The 20,472-nt window shown below is 40.0% G+C and overlaps 1 protein-coding gene across 2 annotated transcripts in view; it reads left to right on the top strand.

Moving 5' to 3' along the window:
- The window catches only part of LOC122812081 (gamma-aminobutyric acid type B receptor subunit 1-like), a 2,214,644-nt gene extending 2,194,522 nt beyond the window's left edge, over positions 1-20,122 (top strand). For both annotated transcript variants that reach the window (XM_044084349.1, XM_044084350.1), the window contains 2 exons: positions 3,978-4,121; positions 18,057-20,122. In XM_044084349.1, the coding sequence (XP_043940284.1) occupies positions 3,978-4,121; positions 18,057-18,302 (390 nt within the window). In that variant the 3' untranslated portion in view covers positions 18,303-20,122. The remainder of the gene's footprint in view (positions 1-3,977; positions 4,122-18,056) is intronic.
- The last annotated feature ends 350 nt before the right edge of the window (positions 20,123-20,472 follow it).

Raw genomic sequence — 20,472 nt, 5'->3', positions numbered from 1 at the left:
AGTTTGTAACATGTCTCCCCATCTAGATCTAAAACAAGTTTTCTTGAGACATCCAAAGAAATTAAACTTGATTTGAGGATACATCCCTTGGGTACATCACCCAGTCTGTCATCTTGTCAAGCCATCTGGGTATGCATTGCAAGCACCATTCCTATGCTGGATTGTCATTTTGTAGGGCTGTAATCCTAAATTTCATCTGAGTACTTTGAGCACTGGCCAGAGGATATCACTTTAAAAGAGAGTGATCTGTAATCGCATTGAATTTTCTACCATACAGGTAGGGTTAATGTTCTGAAGTGCCCAAACTATCTCCAAACATTCCTTTTCTATAGCAGCATGTGATTCCTCAGTGGGCTAAGTCTACAACTTCTACAACTGAGATATATTCCCCAATGTTCCTCTCATACAGGAGAAATCTGGCTAAGCACAGCCCCAAACCATGATTTGAAGCATTAACTGCACTATCAAGTATTGATTGTAGTCTAGAATAGTTAGTCGAGTGGTCCAATCAAGGCCTTTGTGAACTTCTTGAATGCCTTCTAACAGGCTAATAACCATACTTCTCAGGTAAGGCCAATAACCAGAGTGGCCATTGTGTTATACCAAGGTACAAGCTTCATACAGTACCCTGTTACTAGAAGTGCCCTTTCCTGCTTTTTGGTAGCAGTGGTAAGCTGTGGCATAATCGTATTACCACCCACTTGGTGGCAAAGATAAGATACTTTTGCTATTCCCGCCTGACATTTGTTTTCCTTAATAGCTAACTTCACCCATTTTAGTTTGCATAGCACATCCGTGACATGTGGAGTATGTCCTAGCCAGGACCATATATAGATTGTATTGTCATCTATGTACCCAAGAACACAGTTGCCAGTTCCTGCTAACATGTCATTCACCATTATTTGAAAGGTTAATGGAACATTGCTAATCCCAAAGGTCATCTGGTGAAACTGTACAATTCAAAAAGTCTAACAAAGGTTGACTACTTCCTTGCTGTGGGTTCCTGAGCCACATGCCAGCAATCATTAGGTCAGTAGCAGTTAGACAATTAACCCCAACCAGTTGCTGTGAGGCCTCATCGGTTTTAGGCATGTGGAAAACATCTGACTCAATGTGACTCATTCATGTTTTTGTCGTTTTCACAGAACTGGGTGCTCACATAATTCCTTGATATCAGTACTACTAGCAAAGCCTATTGGCTTTTGGATTCCTTGATTGTCTCACCTCCAATATTTCCTGCTGCTCCTTCTGCATTATTTTGCTTTCCCTGCTCAAGCATGTTGTAGGTAGCCTATCTGTTGCGCCATTAGGTCCCAGTGTTCATTTGGTGCCCTAACAATTGGTCACTTATTGGCTTAGAAGTGCACATGTCCCAGACTACATTAGTACTGCTAAGATTTTGTAAACTTGAATAGAAAATAACTACTGTGAAACTATTTCCCCTTCTACTAAGCTAAGGTATCAGACAGACTATCACATGACCCTTCCCCCAACTCCTGTGTTTCAACCCACTGCAGATACTGCATACCAGTGCCTCCTTGCCCTGGTAGGGCTTCTCCGTGGTAACATGGTAGAGATTGTGTTTATACCACCCGCTAGCAGCACCACTATATAGATTACATCATTTACATTTCTCAGAATAGTGAAGGGACCCTCACATGCCGTCTGTGATCTACTGTGCCAAACAGGAATATGCTCCATTGCCTTCTATCCAACAGTGTATTCTCAGGGCCTGACTGTGAGGTCATGCCTGATCCTTTGCTGCTGTTATGTGCTACTGTGCCCAACCTCATGACCTCCCAAAACACAGTCCTAACATTTACATGCACAGTACAACAGACTTGTTGCGGTTATGACTTACATACTCTACTAACTGCATATTTAATAAAGTGGCATCTTCTCCCTGTTATGATAGAGCAACTAAAGTGGCAAACATGTACATTTCTGGGATGCCTGTCTGCATACAAAGAGGAGATGGGGGACAACTGTCTCCCTCTTCCACATAAACTGATCTACAAATATTTTTAACATGGTATTAAGAGTAGAGTAGAATTAAAACTCACCAGCAGACTGTTTGCTTGAGAATGGTAGGAAGTAGTCTTTTGATGTCTTAGCATAGAGAGACTCCAGATAAAGGTTAGCAGATATAATGTGAAATTAGCATCTTTGTCTATCTGTGTTTTTCAAGGTAAACGTAGCTCACTGAAAATTGCTAACAGTGCATTTGCTAACTTCTCATCCCCAGTTGGAGAACAGAACCAATATTTTCAGGATCCCTAGTATCAGTCCACTGTTATTCCTATATGCCAGTTGCATCTAGTTCTTGAACACTAAAAGACTCTTTGAAGTCCATAAATAACCACTGGAGTATGTTTTCACTACGAGGCAATGGTAAGTGAATGACCATAGCTTTTCCCCCCAACTATAGTTGGTACATGCTGTGCAAAGGAGAGCTCATTGTCTCTAATGATAACACAGACTTTTTTGGTAGTATCATTTATGTTGTAGCTATAGGGGCATTCTTGTCTCCTAAAGATTTTTTTTTTGCATTGTGCTTGCATCTTTTATTTTGACTTCAGGAATTTGTATGGTTAAGTTGTCTTGCAGTATATGGTATCAGCTGAAGAATTAATGACTGTGTTGAATTTTGAAGTCATCTCCAAACTTCGGCAGACCATTGATGTCATCTGAGATATCAGTGAAGTATATATCAAAGATGATTGGCCCATATGTGTAACTCCAAGTTATACCACAAGCGACAAGCCTTTTAAAATAAAATGTGCTGACAACCTTGGATCTATGGGTTCTATCTGTGAGTAAGTTAGCTACCCAGAGGGTTACCTAGGCACTAATTTTCAATCAGTTGATTTTTTCAATAATACCATAATATGGGATGATATCAAATGCTTTAGCTAGATCCAGGTAAGCAATGTTTGTCATTATCTATAGCCTCAGGGACCGTCTACCAGAGACTAGTAAGCATGGCCTTGGTTAAGTTCAATATTGCTTTTAATGTATAAAATGAGATTTAAATTTTGAGCTATATGATAAATTTGGGTGTTTGCAAAAATGCAGGAAGGGGCATTTTTTGTAGGGATGGTGTGGTAGAAGGCGAGAGGTGTGGCTTTGGTATAAAATAGTTATTTGTGGATTGTTTAGGATTTAAGAATGAGGATGGACGGGAGTGGTAGAGGTTTTTTTTATTGAGGTGTTATTTGATTGGGTTTGAGGGAGTGGGTTAGAATATGGAGAGTACTTGATAAGATGGGCAAGGGGTGGCATCTGAAGATGAAGAGATAAGAAAGGTCATCTTCTCCATTTTCGTATCATATGTACCAATATGTATGCCATTTGAATGTGTGTGTATATGCACATATGTTGGAAAGGTATGTATGTGTTTGTGTGTCTGTGTTTCTGTTATCTGTCCTTCTTGTGTTTCCTTGATGCATAATTGCACTTTCTTTCTGATGTCAGGGTAAAATAGAAATTGCTTAAGACTGTTGTGTACCATTTTTGGGAGTTTATCCTTTCCCTAATGTTGTACATTCATGGATTTGGCATGCATAGGTTCAAGGGTTATGGGGTGTAGTCTTCCAAATGTGTTGCAGCTTCAATTAGTTGCTTAATTAGCTCTATACACAAACATATTCATTGTTTGAACAATGAAGTACCTGGCTTTGCGGTGCCACCATTTGCATGGATGTATCTCCCTGCATGTACAAAGAGCACATGTAAGTATGAAATAGTTGCTACAGAAGCTGTTAACTTTCTAAAAATGTATCTTCCTGTACTTTTCTGTATACATCAATAACATTGTTCTTGCAATACATATAAATGAATTCTCCTAACCATCTTATTCTGTTTACAGATTTTGTTTAATAGCTTTTAGCCCAGCATTCCTTTTCTGACTTTAATGGCTTCTTTTAATTTATATTGAGAATCGTTTCTTTAAAACTGTTTTTCACCACATTTTTCAGATGCGCCGACTGATCACAAGAGGGGAGTGGCAGGCAGAACATCAAGACACCATGAAGACCGGATCTTCCATAAACAACAATGAGGAAGAGAAGTCCCGCCTTCTGGAGAAGGAAAACCGTGAACTGGAAAAAATTATTGCTGAGGTAATGTCACTGGTACTGATATCATAGTGTGAGCTGCAACTTATATAAGGATTATTACAAGGGGTGAGATTAAGAATTATCCATTGGGAGGATGTAGATTCCCCCCCATTAAAAAAACTGACAGGTGTACATTATAGCAGTGGAATCTCTAATTTGTGAGTTAATGCTCAGTGCAGCAGAAAACTAAATGATTAGCATGCAGCACTGCATGCTGTTTGTTAACATATCTTTGTATCACTAAAATACAAGACGTGGGAAGGTGCCCTTCCAGATAAATAGGGCTGTGGGTGCTTTGTAATGGAGCTTCTATATTAAATGGTGGTTACAGCATAGTGCTGGAAATGCTTGGGTGTCACTACAAGTAATCTGATTGTGTGACTGACCATTAAACCTACAAGATGTAGGTTCCTGTCCTCAATGGTAATTTGTGAGTACTATCTGGTTAAGTGAGTCACTCAGAATGCCGCAGTGTACATATGGTGATAGATGGACTCAATCCTAAGACTACAGTGCGCCCAGGACAGTTGCCCTTTCACTCCACCCCTACTATGCTTCAGGAAAAGTTGTTTCTCTACCTGCACATATGGACTGCAAAAGCCATACAGCCCATTTGTTCATGCCCAGGTAGCTGTACTGTCCCATCCATTCCTCAGTGGTAAGGGTCAGGTGGTAGGGAGCAGATCAAGCTAGCTAGTCATGTAGAGCAACATATGCGTCCCCCCTATTGGTGACTCACCAAGCTCCTATGCCTGTTGCCTGCTACAGAGACTGTGAACACAAATGTTCAGATTTCCTGCATATACATCATGCCATTGTGTACAACACCTGGTGCTCCTGGTAAATGTCACCCATGTACAAGCCAAACCTGTCACCCTCTGTGAAGACAGGTGAGCTGGCAACAGTCGCTCATTCATGTCCTCCATGCCAGACCCTATCAGGCAGCCAAACAGCTAACTCACGTATGGCCGCATGAGCTTTATTCCTGTATGCCACTGGAGCTGATTCATATCTCAGGCAGTTTGTATTAGACCCAGCAACACATGAACATCTTGCATCTTTGTTGTCATTTAGAGTGGGTCGAAAATGTTACATTGTATGAACCTCCTGCCCCAAACTCCTAATGCAATAATATTTAATAAATCCAAAAATAATGAGAGGACAAAGGCCCAAACCAAAGTCTGATTTTAAATATTGCTCTTATAAATAAGAAAGTTGCTAGGGTAACAGGTTTTACATCAGCATGACTTTTCTGGAGGATAAAGTTAAATAAGCACAACAGAGATGAAAAAAAGAAAGAAAAACAATAATATCCATCCCCTGCTGTACCACCTTAGCAATAGCTGATTACCCTAACCTTAATGCTGCCCTTCCCCCAACCTACACCTTAACATCATTAAAACCTTGGCCTAACATTGCCACTACACAAGACACACAAACATTCACAAGCACACACAAACAGCACTACATCTATCCCATAACCTAACCCTTTCCCTTAACCTAAAATACACAAACTTGCACACAAGCACAAAACAACCATCCTTCACTCATCCCCAACTCTAACCTTAACTCACATACCCACACACACGCATGGTATCCCCCCCACTTACCTGTATTGACATTCCATACCATCAACATATCCACCATTCAGCCATCCATACTGCCCATACCATAGATTAACCAGGAGCAGACTAAACAAACGGCAACTTTCCTTGCTGGGGGGCAAGAACCCCTGTGCAACATATGCCCTGCTAATTATATATGCTAACTCTGAGATTGCACAGTCCCCAGAGAAAGGGAATATTCCTTTACCCTGGGATTGTTGGTCTAACTGTATATATAGCAAACACAAAAAAACCTCCAGCACCCTTGAATAAATATTTACTTTCCAGTATTAGAAGACAGCAACAACAACAATTTAGGTAAGAGCTGAACCAGTTTCAGGTGTAAAAGAAAAAAAAAAGAAAAAAGCATTATTTGTCAAATATTTTGTGAAGAGTTGTTGGCTGGGCAAAGACTCCAATGCTCTTTTTAGAAGCAGTACATAAAATCCTAATAAAAACATTTAAAAATTATATTAGGTGAGTGATAAGGAAAAAGGGAGGCAACCAGAACAGCAATGACTTGGTCTAAGGAAAAAATAGCAACCTGTGTTAAGAGCAGAGAGAAGGAATTTTGCAGATACATTGAGAATTATAGCTAAGAAAAATGTATGCTGAGACTTATGAAACAGAAGGAATTGTTTGTAAACCAGAGGTGACACAAGTTTTTACACTTCACTACATTTAGTTTACATATAAAAATCAGTACATGCAGACAGTAAGTGTAACAGGAAATAATGAATTATGCATGCAGTGATGTCACAAACATGCATGTGGCTTTTCAGAGGCATTTATATAAATACAACATAACAGATTCAAAAGTGCAGGGACAACTTTAATTGATGACCAGCTTTCTAGGAGGCAGGAACAGATTTGTTTATAAATATATCCTGAGATAAACTTTTTATCCACTGTGCTTTTCACTGGGCAGAGCTGACTCCCAGAATTATAGTGAATCATCTGTGCAGTCACAGGTGGTTTACTGGCTGTGAGGTCTTGCATAATGAAAGTCTTCACAGTGTGAAGTACAGATTGCTGGACATGTTTCCTGTTTGTTTAACTATTATGTTATTAGTCATGCCAGATCTCTTAGGGACAGTGGAAGGCCTGGCATGAGGCACCTAGGCCAATAATTTATTACAATAAAGGAATACAGACAGATAATAACAAGTGGCAGACAAAGGGATGACTGTGATAACCAACACTCCTCTCTGTTCAGAATTCACTAAAAACAGTGGCATGCAACCTAAATCAAACAAAGGAAATGTATGTAGAAAGATGCCTGATTTAAGTAGACTAATGCAAGAATGGGTTCTGAATCAACCTTTAAAATGAAAGGTGCACAGATCAGTAATGCCAGATAGGATTTGTGATGCTTTGCAAGAATGGAGTACAGAAGGATAATAACTATATAAGTAATGGAGGAAAGCAGATGTGACTGGTTATATAACTACTTACAAGGGACAGGCAAACCAATGCAGACCAGCTACTCTGATCTCAGCAGATGGAAATGTAATTGAATCACATACATATAATGAAAATAATGTGCTAATGAGTCAAAAGGTCCAAGGCAACATGGATGCAGGGTAGTCTCAGATCATCTTCTTCTTCTTCTTTTGGCTTTTCCCGGTTTGGGGTCGCCACAGCGGATCATCTGTCCGCTCATGATTGGCAGTGGAGTTTTACAGTGTCGAGTTGCCAGCCCAGCGCCCAACCTTCCACAGAAGGCACACACATGCACTCACACCTAGGGCCAATTTAGAGTGTCCAATCCACCTACTGCATGTCTTTGGGAGGAAACTGGAGCACCCGGAGGAAACCCACACGACCACAGGGAGGACATGCAGACTCTGCACAGAAGGCACCCCAGCCAAGAATCGAACCGGAGTACTTCTTGCTGTGAGGCGGCAATGCTAACCGCTGCATCACCGTGGTCACCCAGTGCAGGGTAGTCTCAGATCAAAGTAATAAACAGTATAGTGGCTATTGATGGGGTCCACTTAGATTTTTGCATCATTTCACATTAGCTAACACTAATGTTTACATGTAGGTTAAATATCCTTCATATGGGCTTTAAGGTAAAAGCATAAAACAGAGGGCAAGACTAGACTGAATTTGTAATGAAGAACGGGAGTTTGAAATGGTGCATCACATGGTTCAGTTCTGGGAACAGATATTTTCATTGTGTATATAAATGCATTGCAGAGATATAATGCTGAAAAGTATGTCTCTGCATACAATGCAAGCCTCTTTACCAGATGAGATGGAATGGATAGAAGGGGAATGGGTAATGTAAACTCAGGGGAAGTCTCAAATGTGTTATGGGTTACATTCACTACATATATCTCATCCGTAGTGACAGACAAAAAAACAATGGGTGGGGAGTGTATTATGAGATTTATGCTGCTAACAATGAAACTCAAACAAGGAATTGATATGATTAGAGTGACATGGAGATACAACATCTAACACTGCTATCTCACAATTACTTAGTCTTCCAGTTTGGCTCTTTCCTGGGATAACTTCATTGTGGATTCTGCATGCTCTTCTTGTCTCCATGCTGATTTTGACTGGTGATTTTTAACTTTGGTATTGATCTGACTTGGGAAGAAATGAGTTAAACAGGATATAAGCAACATGGCTCAATATGCTGCTAGTTGAGTGGGCAATTTCCTAACTTGCCCAAAGATGTGTAGAAAAATCATATATGTGCATATTGCAATGGACTAACATCCTGTTCTTGACTGCTGTCTGCCTTATATAACCTACTTGTGGGCGTACACAGGACATCATAGAATGAATGAATGAATCACTGAATTGACATAGTATTTATCATGGCATCTACAAGTGACCAGTCAATGTGAGAAAATGAGTAAGAACAGATAAAATTATTGTATGTTGCATGATCATGTGCACTACGTGTAGAAACTGACATTCATCTAGTGTGCAAACAATTGATGAAATTGCAATGAAAACAAGTGTATCTAGATCACTGTATATAGTTCTAGTTTGTGAATATAGTGATAGAATGAAGACTGTGTGAAGAAGGGCAACAGAATAGTATGAGGTCGACACCAGAAGATGCAACTCTGTCTGTCTGTGTAGCTAGCTACCTGTCTATCTAATTATGTGCATCGGAAGCAGGAAAATCTAAAGCATGGTCATTATCAGAGTATTAACGTTGCTCAAAGAAGTTTAAAATGTGCAAGATGGAAGTACCTTTAAAAGAGGAGAAGCTGTTAAAGACCAATGGAAATAATTTAAAGGCAGAAGGAGGGCAGCTCAAGGGAGATGTGAAATATTATTCACACAGTAGTTTGTACATATGCAGATTACAGCTATAAAGAAGATGTAGATATACAATTTATGGAGTAATTCAGATATATACAAAATGGCCATAAATGTTTTTAGGTGGATGAGGAATGATGTGATGTACCAGTTAATCCCTTTCATGTCTAGCTAAGGCATAAAAATCCAACACCAAGTGCACCCAGAGATAGCTAACCACATCTATTGGCATGAATACCCATTCATGTCTCTAAATAATACAGGCCCTCTTACTCATTTTTCTGTTCTGACCCATATCTTACTGGACAGAAACAATTACAGGTAGTGGACCCCAGAATGATTTCTGCACCATCCTTTGATTCAAAGGATGCCTCAAAATCCTCCTTATGCTGATGCAACTTGTGAGCATTAGCTATCTACATTTGTAAATTATGTCATGTGTTTCTCTTTGATATCCTAAACTTGTTCCACCCCAAAGGAACTTAGAAAGACACCAGTAAACCTACTCAGCAATATCTTGTTCACTAGACTCACAGCATTCAGTAGAATAATTGAGCCATGTTGCTTATATCCTGCTTAACTCATTTCTTCCAAAGTCAGCTCAATACCAAAGTTAAAAATCACCCCTCTTCCATCATGGTTTATTACAGATTTTTATCATCCTCTCCAGATATTCCCCTTAAAATATGTTGTAAAAGGATAATGCTACACATTCTTCCCAGGGTCTCTTGAAGGATGGCATTGTAACCCACTCCAGTCCAGACCAGTGTATAAATCTAAAGGGACTAAAAACATTTTCACTGTTTGAATCCTGATATCCATATCCATATCCATAAAACATAGCTTCCAGTTTTTCAGTTTTTGTATTATCTTTTGTTTGGTCTCTTTATACATATCATTAGCTGCCATAACAGAATCCTTCTTAACCCATACTCCCCTAAGTACTTCATTTTATTGCATCCTCATATATATATGTGTATTGCTGAACCAATCTGTGTATTGGTACATAGTTTACGGGTATTGCTTTTGTTTTATCTTCATTAATTTTGTATCCCAAAAAGACTTGAAACTGTCTCAGAATGTTCTACATCACTGAAATATCCTTTTCTGCTTTTATCAGGTACAATATAATATCATGTACAAATAAAGCCAACTTTTCTTAATTAGTATACCAATTATATCCTTAAATTTCTGAGTCTCTTATCCTTTTGGCCAATGGCTTTAAATACAATACAAATAACAAAGGTAAAAGAGGACACACCTGCTTGGTTCCCCTGTTCAAACAGAACTTAGAGAGGAACCTCACACTTTAGTTTTTACATCTTGATCCCTCATATATCCACCTAATTAACCTTATAATTTTGTTAGGGAATGCAAATGCTTCCATTGCCCTACTCATATAATTCCAGCTTTCTTTGTCATAGGATCATAGGAGTTTACTAGGCTAATGGCCTTGGAGCCCTTACAAGACTAGCCAAGAGTTTATCCCCAAAAAGAAACCTCAGTCAGAACCTGTCACCACTGTCATTGAGGGACAAAGGTGGGAAACCTAGGAAAAATTTGTGGTTTCCCATCCACTCACCAGGGTTGCGTTTGAAGAGGGTCAGTGAGGTACTCTGTTTGACATGTATTGGAAGTCTATTCCAGAGACAGGACAGCCTCTGGGATGCAAACCTGTCTCCCCAGCAGAATTCGTTGATATTGCATATTAGATTCAAGCCTTTCAAGTGGGCAATGAATGAGGAGTTAGACTTACAGATATTGAGCATCTCTAGCAGGGCAGGGTCCGAGATTGCCTTGTAGGTGAGAGACAGATCACCTTTGACCAATCTGTACAATACCAAGCAAAGTGATAGTGATTTGAGCCTGTCCACATAGGACAGATGTTGGAGGCCATAGATTCTCTTTGTGAGGTATTTCTGTGGCCTTTTATGCTGGTGCAGATGTTTGGAGAGGTACATACCAAATGGGGCTTTATATTCAATTATTGGTCTAATAAGGGAGAGGTATAGAGAGGTAATAATTTCCTTTTTTTTCTGGATGCAATCCCTGTACTTATGAGGTGAACCAAGTAAAAGGCTTTTCTGACCACTGCCGCTACATGATGGTCGAATGTGAGATTGTTGTCAACCTGAGTACCCAGGTCTCTCTCCATAGGTTGTGTGTTTAGGGGGTTGCTGCTGATGTGGTAATCAGTAGGGGCCGTGTTTTTGCTGAATGAATGGAATGGTTATACATTTTTTTTAATTTAGCTTGAGGTCATGACTCTGGCACTAGTCATTACTTGTTGTGAGACCCTTTTGCAGTATGTTAACATCATTTTGAAAGTCAATGACAGCACCCAACTTACAGTCGTTCACAGACTTAGTCAACCACAGGCCTTTTGTCTTTGCTTGGACCTCTGAGAAGTGCCAAAGAGAAGGGATCCCAGGACAGATCTCTGGGGAACTCCACTAGTGACAGGTCTGCTATCAGAGGTGGAGACACCTATTTTGACCTTGAGGATCCTGTTGGTGAGCCAGTTGGCCACTCACTTGATGAGATAGGGATTTACACCAAGTTGTGTTAGCTTTTCGATGATGACCAAGTGGGGGGATTGTATCAAAGGCCTTGGCCAAGTCAAGGTAAGCTGTATGTATTGACTTTTCCTCATCCAGGGCCTTGGTGACAGTCTCAAAGAAGTCAACCAGGTTCAACAGGAAGATCTGCCTTTGACAAATCAAACTGGGTGGGGTAAAGTGCTTGGAGATTGCCTATGTCCTTGTTTATGAGATCTATAATAATATGTGCTATGGCTTTACAGATCAGACTTATCGAGCTAATGGGGCGATAGTTTCCAGGGTCAGTATTGGCACTACCTTTGTGCAAGGGGATGACAATGGCAGGTCTCCACTCTGCTGGAATGAAGCCTGTGCTTAGGCTGTAGTTGAATAGGGTGCTCAATGGTGAAGCCAGTTTTTGCTGCAGATGGTGCAGAATGCAGCCTGGGATACTATCAGGTCCCAAAGAAGCTGTGTTCTTTGCCTTGGATAGGGCCTTTAACACATGATCTACTGAGATGTGAGGTGCAGGACAAATATCTGGGATGTCGAAAGGGCTTTTTGCGCTGAACCTGTCTGCTAGCAGGTACTGTTAAGTAATAATTTGGAACAAACCTGTGCTTTGCCATGCAGGTTCCTGACATGACTGAAGAAGCCTTTGTGGTTTCCCTTTGTTTTTAAGGGTAGTTTGGATTCATAATTGGTTTTGGAGAGTTTCACTAGTGATCTAATTTGCTTGTTGAGGCTAAGGATGCAGTTTTTCCAATTTGGAATTTGTTCCTTTTTATCCTTGGTCAACAGTTTCTTCCTTTTGTTGTAAAGTCATTTGATAGAGGATGTCCAACAAGCAGGTTTGTGTTTCCTTGAGAAGCAGGTTTTAGTTCTGCTAGGTATGGCTGAGTCCATGCAGTTGTATAGGTGCTTATATACTGCATTGGTATACTGTTCAGCAAAGTTGTTGCATCCTTCAAGGGGGGCGGTGGTGTGAAGCTACAGATACCTTTTCTTAGGAGGTTGTAGTCAGCTTTTGAGAACATTTTTTAGCTTGATTATGGCATGGGGTGGTTTGGGTGGGGTAGAAACTTCGAACAAGACAGTCCGATGATCTGATCTCACCACTCAAATGCTTCCTCTGCATCAAGACCCACAATTGTCATCATTGTTCTATTAATGTCAAAAATATGCCATTATAGATATAAACACTTTACAATCATGGTTTAGAATTGAAATGAGCCTATATGAAGCTGGATTTGATGGATGTTTATAATCTTTAGGTACAGTAAACTCGGGAGTCAAGCAACTGGCACTTGATTGGCTTGTGTGCTGGCATATAAGCCAATCAAAAATCTCAACATGGAGACACTTCTTCTCAATCCAGAACAATGTCAAGGAGTTTAACAGACAAGTAGTTGTGTGTGTGTGTGTGTGTGTGTGTGTGTGTGTGTGTGTGTGTGTGTGTGTGTGTGTGTGTGTGTGTGTCTGTCTCTGTCTCTGTCTGTCTGTCTGTCTGTGTGTGTGTGTCTGCGTGTGCGTGTGTGTGTGTCAAACCTCCTTACTCCCTTTGACTAATGAGCACATCCAGGAGTGGGGAGAACTAGACACCAGATATACTGTCCATATCACTCAGTAAAAGCACTTATAAAAGTAAGAGAGTGACATTTTGCAAGGAAAGCAGTAGATACCAGGGATATTCTTCATATCGCATTATAAAGGTACATGAAATGATTCAAACTCTGTACCATCAGCACTTGGTTACTGATTACAAGCTCTCTGTCCCCCACCCCTACAACAAGACACCAGTTGTACTCCAACATGGTTCCTTACATCTTTAAAACAATAGTTAAAGTACAATGGTAAGGAGAGTTTTGAATGGGCACATAGAAAGCAACCTGTCAGTCAAGAACATCAGCCCTCTACTGTAACTGATAAGTCAGGGGACGACATTTCTTTGCATAATAGGAAGTATGAAAATCCAGTGTCTGGCAGTATTCACTCATTGCAGTGGTCCATGAGCTATGAGAGACAGAGCATGTATTAAATCAGACACAGATGAGAGCGATGGAGGTGTGAAAGCCAGGTGGAATATTAGACGACACCAGAGAGAATTTTTAAACTATTACTTGGACTCCCCAAAAACATTAATACAGCAAGTCTAGCACCTCATAAGCAAGGGTATGGCATCCACATCTAAGGAGATTATAACTCCACTACACTCAGATCTCATCAGACCAATACTAGATCTGTTTGATCTTTTCTGCAATTGGAACTACTTTGGCTTCTGCTCTTATGTCCTCATTTCTTTGTCTTTTCTACAGTGTGCATCCTACCACCCTTCTCAGGCACTACATTTCCATCACCTCTAGCTTCCTGATCTGCTCTGCCTTTACTGCCCAGGGTCCTGTACCATACAGTAGTAGTGGTCACACAACTGATTTGTACACCTTACTTTTCATATTCTTTGGTATTATTCTGTCATTTATTATACCTAAGACTCTATGCCAGTTGGCTGCATCCCCTCTGAGCTTAGCTTTGACCTCTTCATTCAAACTTCTCTTATCCAAAACCACCCCTCCCAGATACTTGAAACTATTAAACTGTTCCACTATCTTTCCTTCTGTCTCAGTTCTCATCATTTTCTGCTTTCCCCAATTTGCTGCCATTACCACTGTCTTATCTGTGCTTAGTTTTATCCCATGTGCTTTCAGTTTTGCATTCCATCCCCCCTATTCTTAGCTGAAGTTCTTGGTCAGAGTCTGCCTGTACTGCCACATCATCTGCATGCAGCAACTTTGTTGATCTGTCCCTTTGACCTGTTTGATAATGTAGTCCCTCACCAGTGTGAACAGCTGTGGGTGCAGAGCTGAAACCTGGTGCTCACCCACTCCCACTGGGAACCCCACTGTGAGAGCAAACACTGCTTGTCTTTGAGTCATTGGGTCCCTTTTCTAATTCTACCAATGTTTATGGGATTTTGAACCATGGCAGTACTGCCAAAGTGAGGTTTCTTGGGACCTTGTCATATCCTTTCTCCAAGTCTAGGAATGCCCAGTTGGACTCTTTCCTTTCCTCATCTTAAACTTCTTCTCAACTACCTGTCTCACTGCAAACATTGGGTTAGTTATGCTGCATTTTGATCTGAATATAATCTGCTCACCTCCCATCTTACTTTTTTCTACTCTGTGTGTTTATTTGTCAGTCACCATCTCCAGAACTTTCATGCAATGTGATAGGAGTTTGATGCTTGTGTACTGCCCACAGTTGTGGATGTCCCCTTTGTTCTTGTACACTGGCATGAGTATGCTTATTCTCCAATATCATCTGGGATAAGCCTTTCTCTCCACACTGCTATGAGTACCCTCAGGAGCCATTTCTCCCAATCTCACCCAGCATCTTTATCATATCTCCTTTGACCTCATCTGACCCTGCTGCTTTCCATAACTTCATTTACCTTAGTGCTATTCTTTCTTCTTCTAGGGTGGTCTCCTCCTCTTCTCTCATTGTAGGTTGTATCTGGGGCAGTACAACTTCTGTGGGGTTTTCTTTATTCAGAAACTGCTGGAAATTGTCTTTCCATCTGCCTTTGATGTCCTGTGCACTGGTGAGCAGGTTTTTTCTGGCATCCTTTATGAAAGATGTCTGACTGTCTTTATCTTTTTGTCTTTGCCTTGCAACCTGATATAGTTTCTTTGTGCCACTTACTGAGTCAATTTCCAGAAACTGATAGAATGCCTCAGATACCCTGTTCTTTGCTACTGCAACTCTTTTCTTAGCTTCTTTGTTAGCCAACCAGTATTTCTTCCTAGCCTGTTCAGTCTTTTCTATCGCTCACATTCTCCTGCACTCCTTCTTATTTTGATGACTTCCTCGACTTCTGCATTCTACCACCAGTTTTACTTATGTAGCTTATTTCCATACCTGACTCGGCCACATATCTGTTCTGTAGTGCTCACACATGCTGTTTTGAGGCACTGCCATTCTTCAGCTCCATTAATTTCCTCCTCTTCTTGGAGTGATAAAGCCCTGAGGAATTCCGTGAACTGTTGTGCTTTCTCCCCAATCAACTTCCAGGTCTTCAGCCTGGTCTTTGTTGACATTAGAGCCTTCTCTGACCACGGTTTGCAGCTGATTATGGCATCCAGTGGTTTATACTGGGGGCAGACTGTTTTGCTGGGGATGACCTTGCAGTCATTGATTCGGGTCTATATTATGTGATTGAATGCTAAGTTGATCGAACATCTTAACATCAACCACATAATATCGAAAGCAAAAAACAGCGAAGGGCCAATTTAACGCAGGGAAAAATTTCCCTTGGTAGTTTGCTGGATTTTGCTGTTTTTTTCCACGGTGGAGTGGTCTAGGACTTGATATATTTAGTTTGGGGGTGGGGGGCACAGCCTTCCACGTCAGGGGTTGGGGGGTGGGGCCCCCCCACTTAGTTTGGCTGTAAAGTTAATTTTTTTTTGTAGCCGACGGTAACGTTTCCTGGCGGCGTTCACTGTTTTGTAGTTCGATATTATGTGGACAATTTTAAAGTGTTCGATCACCTTAGCATTCAGTCACATAATATAGACCCATTGATTCTACCTCAGTGCCCTTTCTTTACTAGGAAGAATCTACTTAAGTTGCATGTTGGCCACTCTTGTATGTGATCTTGTGACTGTCTCTTTCTGAACCATGTTTTGTCTACTGTCAAGCCATTTGCCAGACTAGAATGGCCTCTTCATCTTTATTCCTGTTTCCTCACCGATGTGGACCTAGACAGTCCTTATACCCTGTTCTGTCTGTCCCAATATGTAAGTCGTCCATTATCAGTACCAGTTCATGTTGCCCTGCTTTATCTAGTAGGCCCTACAAATGCTTTTTGACTGCACTCTTTTCCTCCTTATCACAGCCCTGCTGTGGGGCACAGGCTGAGATTATGAATACTGCCCTATCATAGGCTGAGATTATGAATACTGCCCTATCATAGGCTGAGATTATGAATACTGCCCTATCATAGGCTGAGATTATGAATACTGCCTTATCCTTACACAGGAGTCTGATTGCCTTGAGTCTGCCACTAATTCTGATGACATCCCTCACTGCTTTCTAAAGGCTCTCTCACACCACAATTCCCACACTATTTCTAGCAAGAATGGCTAAAAAGGGGTGAAATTGAAACCAAAGATAGTGGGCTATACATACATTGGTTTAAAAAGTGCATTGAAAAAGTAGAATGAATGCATAAATGCAGGTTCTGTAAACAGAACTGAAAACAATAGCACATCGAGTTACTTGTTATGATACACTTACTACAGAGGGCCTGTATACTGAAAGGCACAATAACATGGCAAGACTATGACACTGAAGAATTGCACAAACACTATAATATAGAATTAGCTGAGAAGCATTGGAAGCATGCACCACAAAGAATTATGGACAGTAATGACATTTATATCTCAAGGGATTACCACTTACCAACAGTGTGAAAATAGGTTCAATAAAACCACATAGTAGTCCAAGAAAAACATCAAAGTAGCAATGGTCATTGAAATTGCTACAAGCAGTGATTATAGTGTCCTACATACCAAGAGACATAGAAATTTTAAAATACCAGGAGGTGCAAGCAGAAATGACAGTAATGTGTATGAAAGATACCCAGACAGTTCCAATAGCTTTAAGATTTGCTAAAAAAAAAAAAAATACGGACACACTTAAATGTGCTACCAAAACATGTAACCCTGCATTTTATGCAGAAGGATGCAACTCTGGCACATTGTGGGTGCTGAAAAGAACACTCTTGGCTAACATTAAAGACTGAAGCAAAACTGATTTTATGTACTTTAATCCTGCCCTTAAGAATTGGGGTCCATTCGTATCATGGTGTTAGGGACCCAAAACTCATGGGGAATTTAAACATGAGGATAAGGTTGGGAGTTTGTCCTGCTGATTGATAAAGACAGATCTACTTATCTTAGATAAGAAAGTTATGTACTTACTTTAACATTAGATCTGGATAATCAAGTCCATCCTTGTTAACATACCCAGCATCCTTTCTTCTTCCAGGCTGCAGACATGGCTGGGAGGAATGTTATTGATGATAACATTGCATTCTACTCTGCATTTCCATGGCAAAATAGAGATCCGGAGAGGAAACTTGTTGGCAGCACATGATAGGTAAAAAAGGGATGGGCTTTTGTAGCCTGTGAATATTTTAGATTCCTATGTGACTAAAGACCTGTGCCTTAGTTCTGTACCTGTTCATCCATACCTAATGTCATGGTAATACATAACCCTGATTTAAAGTGGTTTTCAACATAACCTCTACCAAAGGAGCTGTTAGGTACTATATTCTATGTGCAATGTATAGTACAAATATGAAATAAACAAGGGTTAATAATTTTGTTAGTAACCATCAAACTGTTTAGTATTTGAGCTCAGTTAATTGAAACTAGCAAGTCATGAATACATTGTTTCATATTTAACCTTGCTTGTAAATAAATCTCAATGTGTGTCACTTTCTTTTATAGAAAGAAGAGCGTATCACAGAGCTTCGTAGAAACCTTTTTGAGAGAAAGCAGCTACGATCACGCCGTCATTCCTCTACAAATACACCAAAGGAGGGCTTTGATAACCACTTTAACTCTTCCAGTCCCATCTCTTCACTCTACCAGCCTGGTCTACCTCTTGTTAAGTGCTTGGTATCTTCAGATCAGAGTGACAAACTTGGCCCAAACAGCTGTGATGGCAGTCGAGTCCACCTGCTGTACAAGTGAAGCTACCCATGTAGGAAATAGTTGGCTGCATCTCCCTGCACTCCAAATCATGCACTCAGGGACACTTAATAAAAGTGCTTGTATGAAGAAGAAGCTCATGATGACTCAGGATTTGAAATAACAGAATAACAACACAGGGGTACAGGCACTCTTTATACCCTTCCCATGACTTTGTACCAAGCAAAAAAGCAAAGGGAATTTTATTAAATTGGCTAGTAAATACAGCAACACCCATTGGGTGGTAGTGTAGAAAGACAAAAGAGTCCTGATAAGAGTGAACCGTCTGTTCCATCTGGATGGTGAAGTATTATCTGCTATTGTAAGCTACGTTTAATCAGTTGGTGCCTCACTCAGGTGCTGTGCTGTACAATCTGTCTGACCCCAGTGTTACCATATTAAGATTTCAGTATGGTTATCAGCAGCAAGTATTCCAGTCATGCAGGAATAAATGCATTTTTATTTGGAATGGTCCACGACTAGAACAATGTGTCAAAGTAATCTTACAGACCTCATCAGAGCAAAATTATAAACCTCACCATGGCAGTGGTATCCAGACGTGGATTAACTGTAATGCTGCAAATGTTTTGTGCATATTAGCAAAGATGACATTCTAAGTCTGAATGCGCTGTCACTGCTGTGTGGTCAGTGGGAACAGCAAGGCGTAAAAGTAATGCAGATAATGTTGGAGGAACAATGGATGAGTGTGCATGTTACATACACAGCTAATGTTACTCTGTTTAACAAATTCTACTTTAGTATGTCGGTAAAAACAGAATATGTTTCTGTTGGCTGAAGATTGTTCTGATCTGGTTGGTATTTGTACACTGGTTCCTTGTTGCATCTTTTTGATTCCCACATATTGACTAAGTGCAGGTCATGCACCAGCACTCAAGTGTCGTACACATTCTTTTTTGACATAGAATTCTGACTTGCAGGAAGCGGCATCAGATACTCTTCTGAGCACAACCTAAAGTACAAGGTTTTGAAACAAAAAAGGGAATAAGTTATCTGATTATATGGTCTAAGCTGCCTGTAATGACTGTTACAATATCAAGGTAGTCATCGAGGAAAACTGAAAGATAAAAAAGGCTGAAGCCATAAAAAGCACTAAGGAGACTGCATGTAACATAATGAATAAGTGTGTTGGAGTATGGAGGAGTAATACACAGGATTACAACTGTCCCTGCAAGGATATTGCACCCTGGACCCATTCCTCTGTATTCTGGGAAGTGAGAAAAGTCATTTATGAAAATATTAGCTAACCCTACTTAACAGGACAAGCCACTTCTAACTATATAACTGGAAATAATTTCTAGTAAAAAGTGTATTTATATGTGACAATCAGTACCGATGATGAGATAAGCAACTAATATGCAATTAATATTTGTGCAGCACAAAGTTTATCAGGATCTTCACATTAGAATATACAGCATCTTTTTTAAGATACATTTTGTTTCTGTGTAGATAAGGTGCAAAGACAGTTGCACATGCAATGTGGTACCTAGATAGGGCGGTATTAACATGTACATGCAATATGAGCTGAATGTTTTTGGAATTGTGAAATGCTTAACTTTCGAGATCCTGTTATTTTATGGTAAAAAGCCCTATTCATCTTTTTCCATTTTTATTATAGTTATGCCACCGATGATATCATTTGATGGAGTTTTGTGAATGTTTTGTTTACCAGCCATGGGTACCATCTTGTAATATTATGCAGTCTTTAGAACTGTGAATTAATAAGTAGCTCAGAATCTGTAAACTGCTATGAAATTATACCATTAATTATCCAAGAAATGCCCATAATAGACCTTTTAATCTTTGGTATTCATTTGTTAAACTTCAAGTGGTAAAACCTGTCAGCATTATGACAGTAAGATGAAAATATCTTGATTTTGTTTAACGGGCTTAGACCGCCAAAGTTGACAAAATGATATATTAAGATAGTACATAATTTCTGTATAAGAAAGAAATGACAAAAAAAGAAAAAAAAAATCCAAAGTAATTACTTTTAGCACAAGTACCAGAAATGCCTTTTCCAAGAAGAAAATCAGCACAAAATATTTCCAGACATTGTTACAAGGCTAACCATTGTGAGCTGTTTATGAATGTCTCAGGTTAATGACAGTTTCTGTTTAATTGACCAATACTCCACAAGACAAGTACTTTTACG

Source organism: Protopterus annectens, chromosome 9.part0, assembly GCF_019279795.1.
Source record: "Protopterus annectens isolate FY-2018-M chromosome 9.part0, PAN1.0, whole genome shotgun sequence".
In the NCBI taxonomy this organism is placed as follows: Eukaryota; Metazoa; Chordata; order Ceratodontiformes; family Protopteridae; genus Protopterus; species Protopterus annectens.
This window is presented reverse-complemented; position numbering and strand designations above follow the sequence as displayed.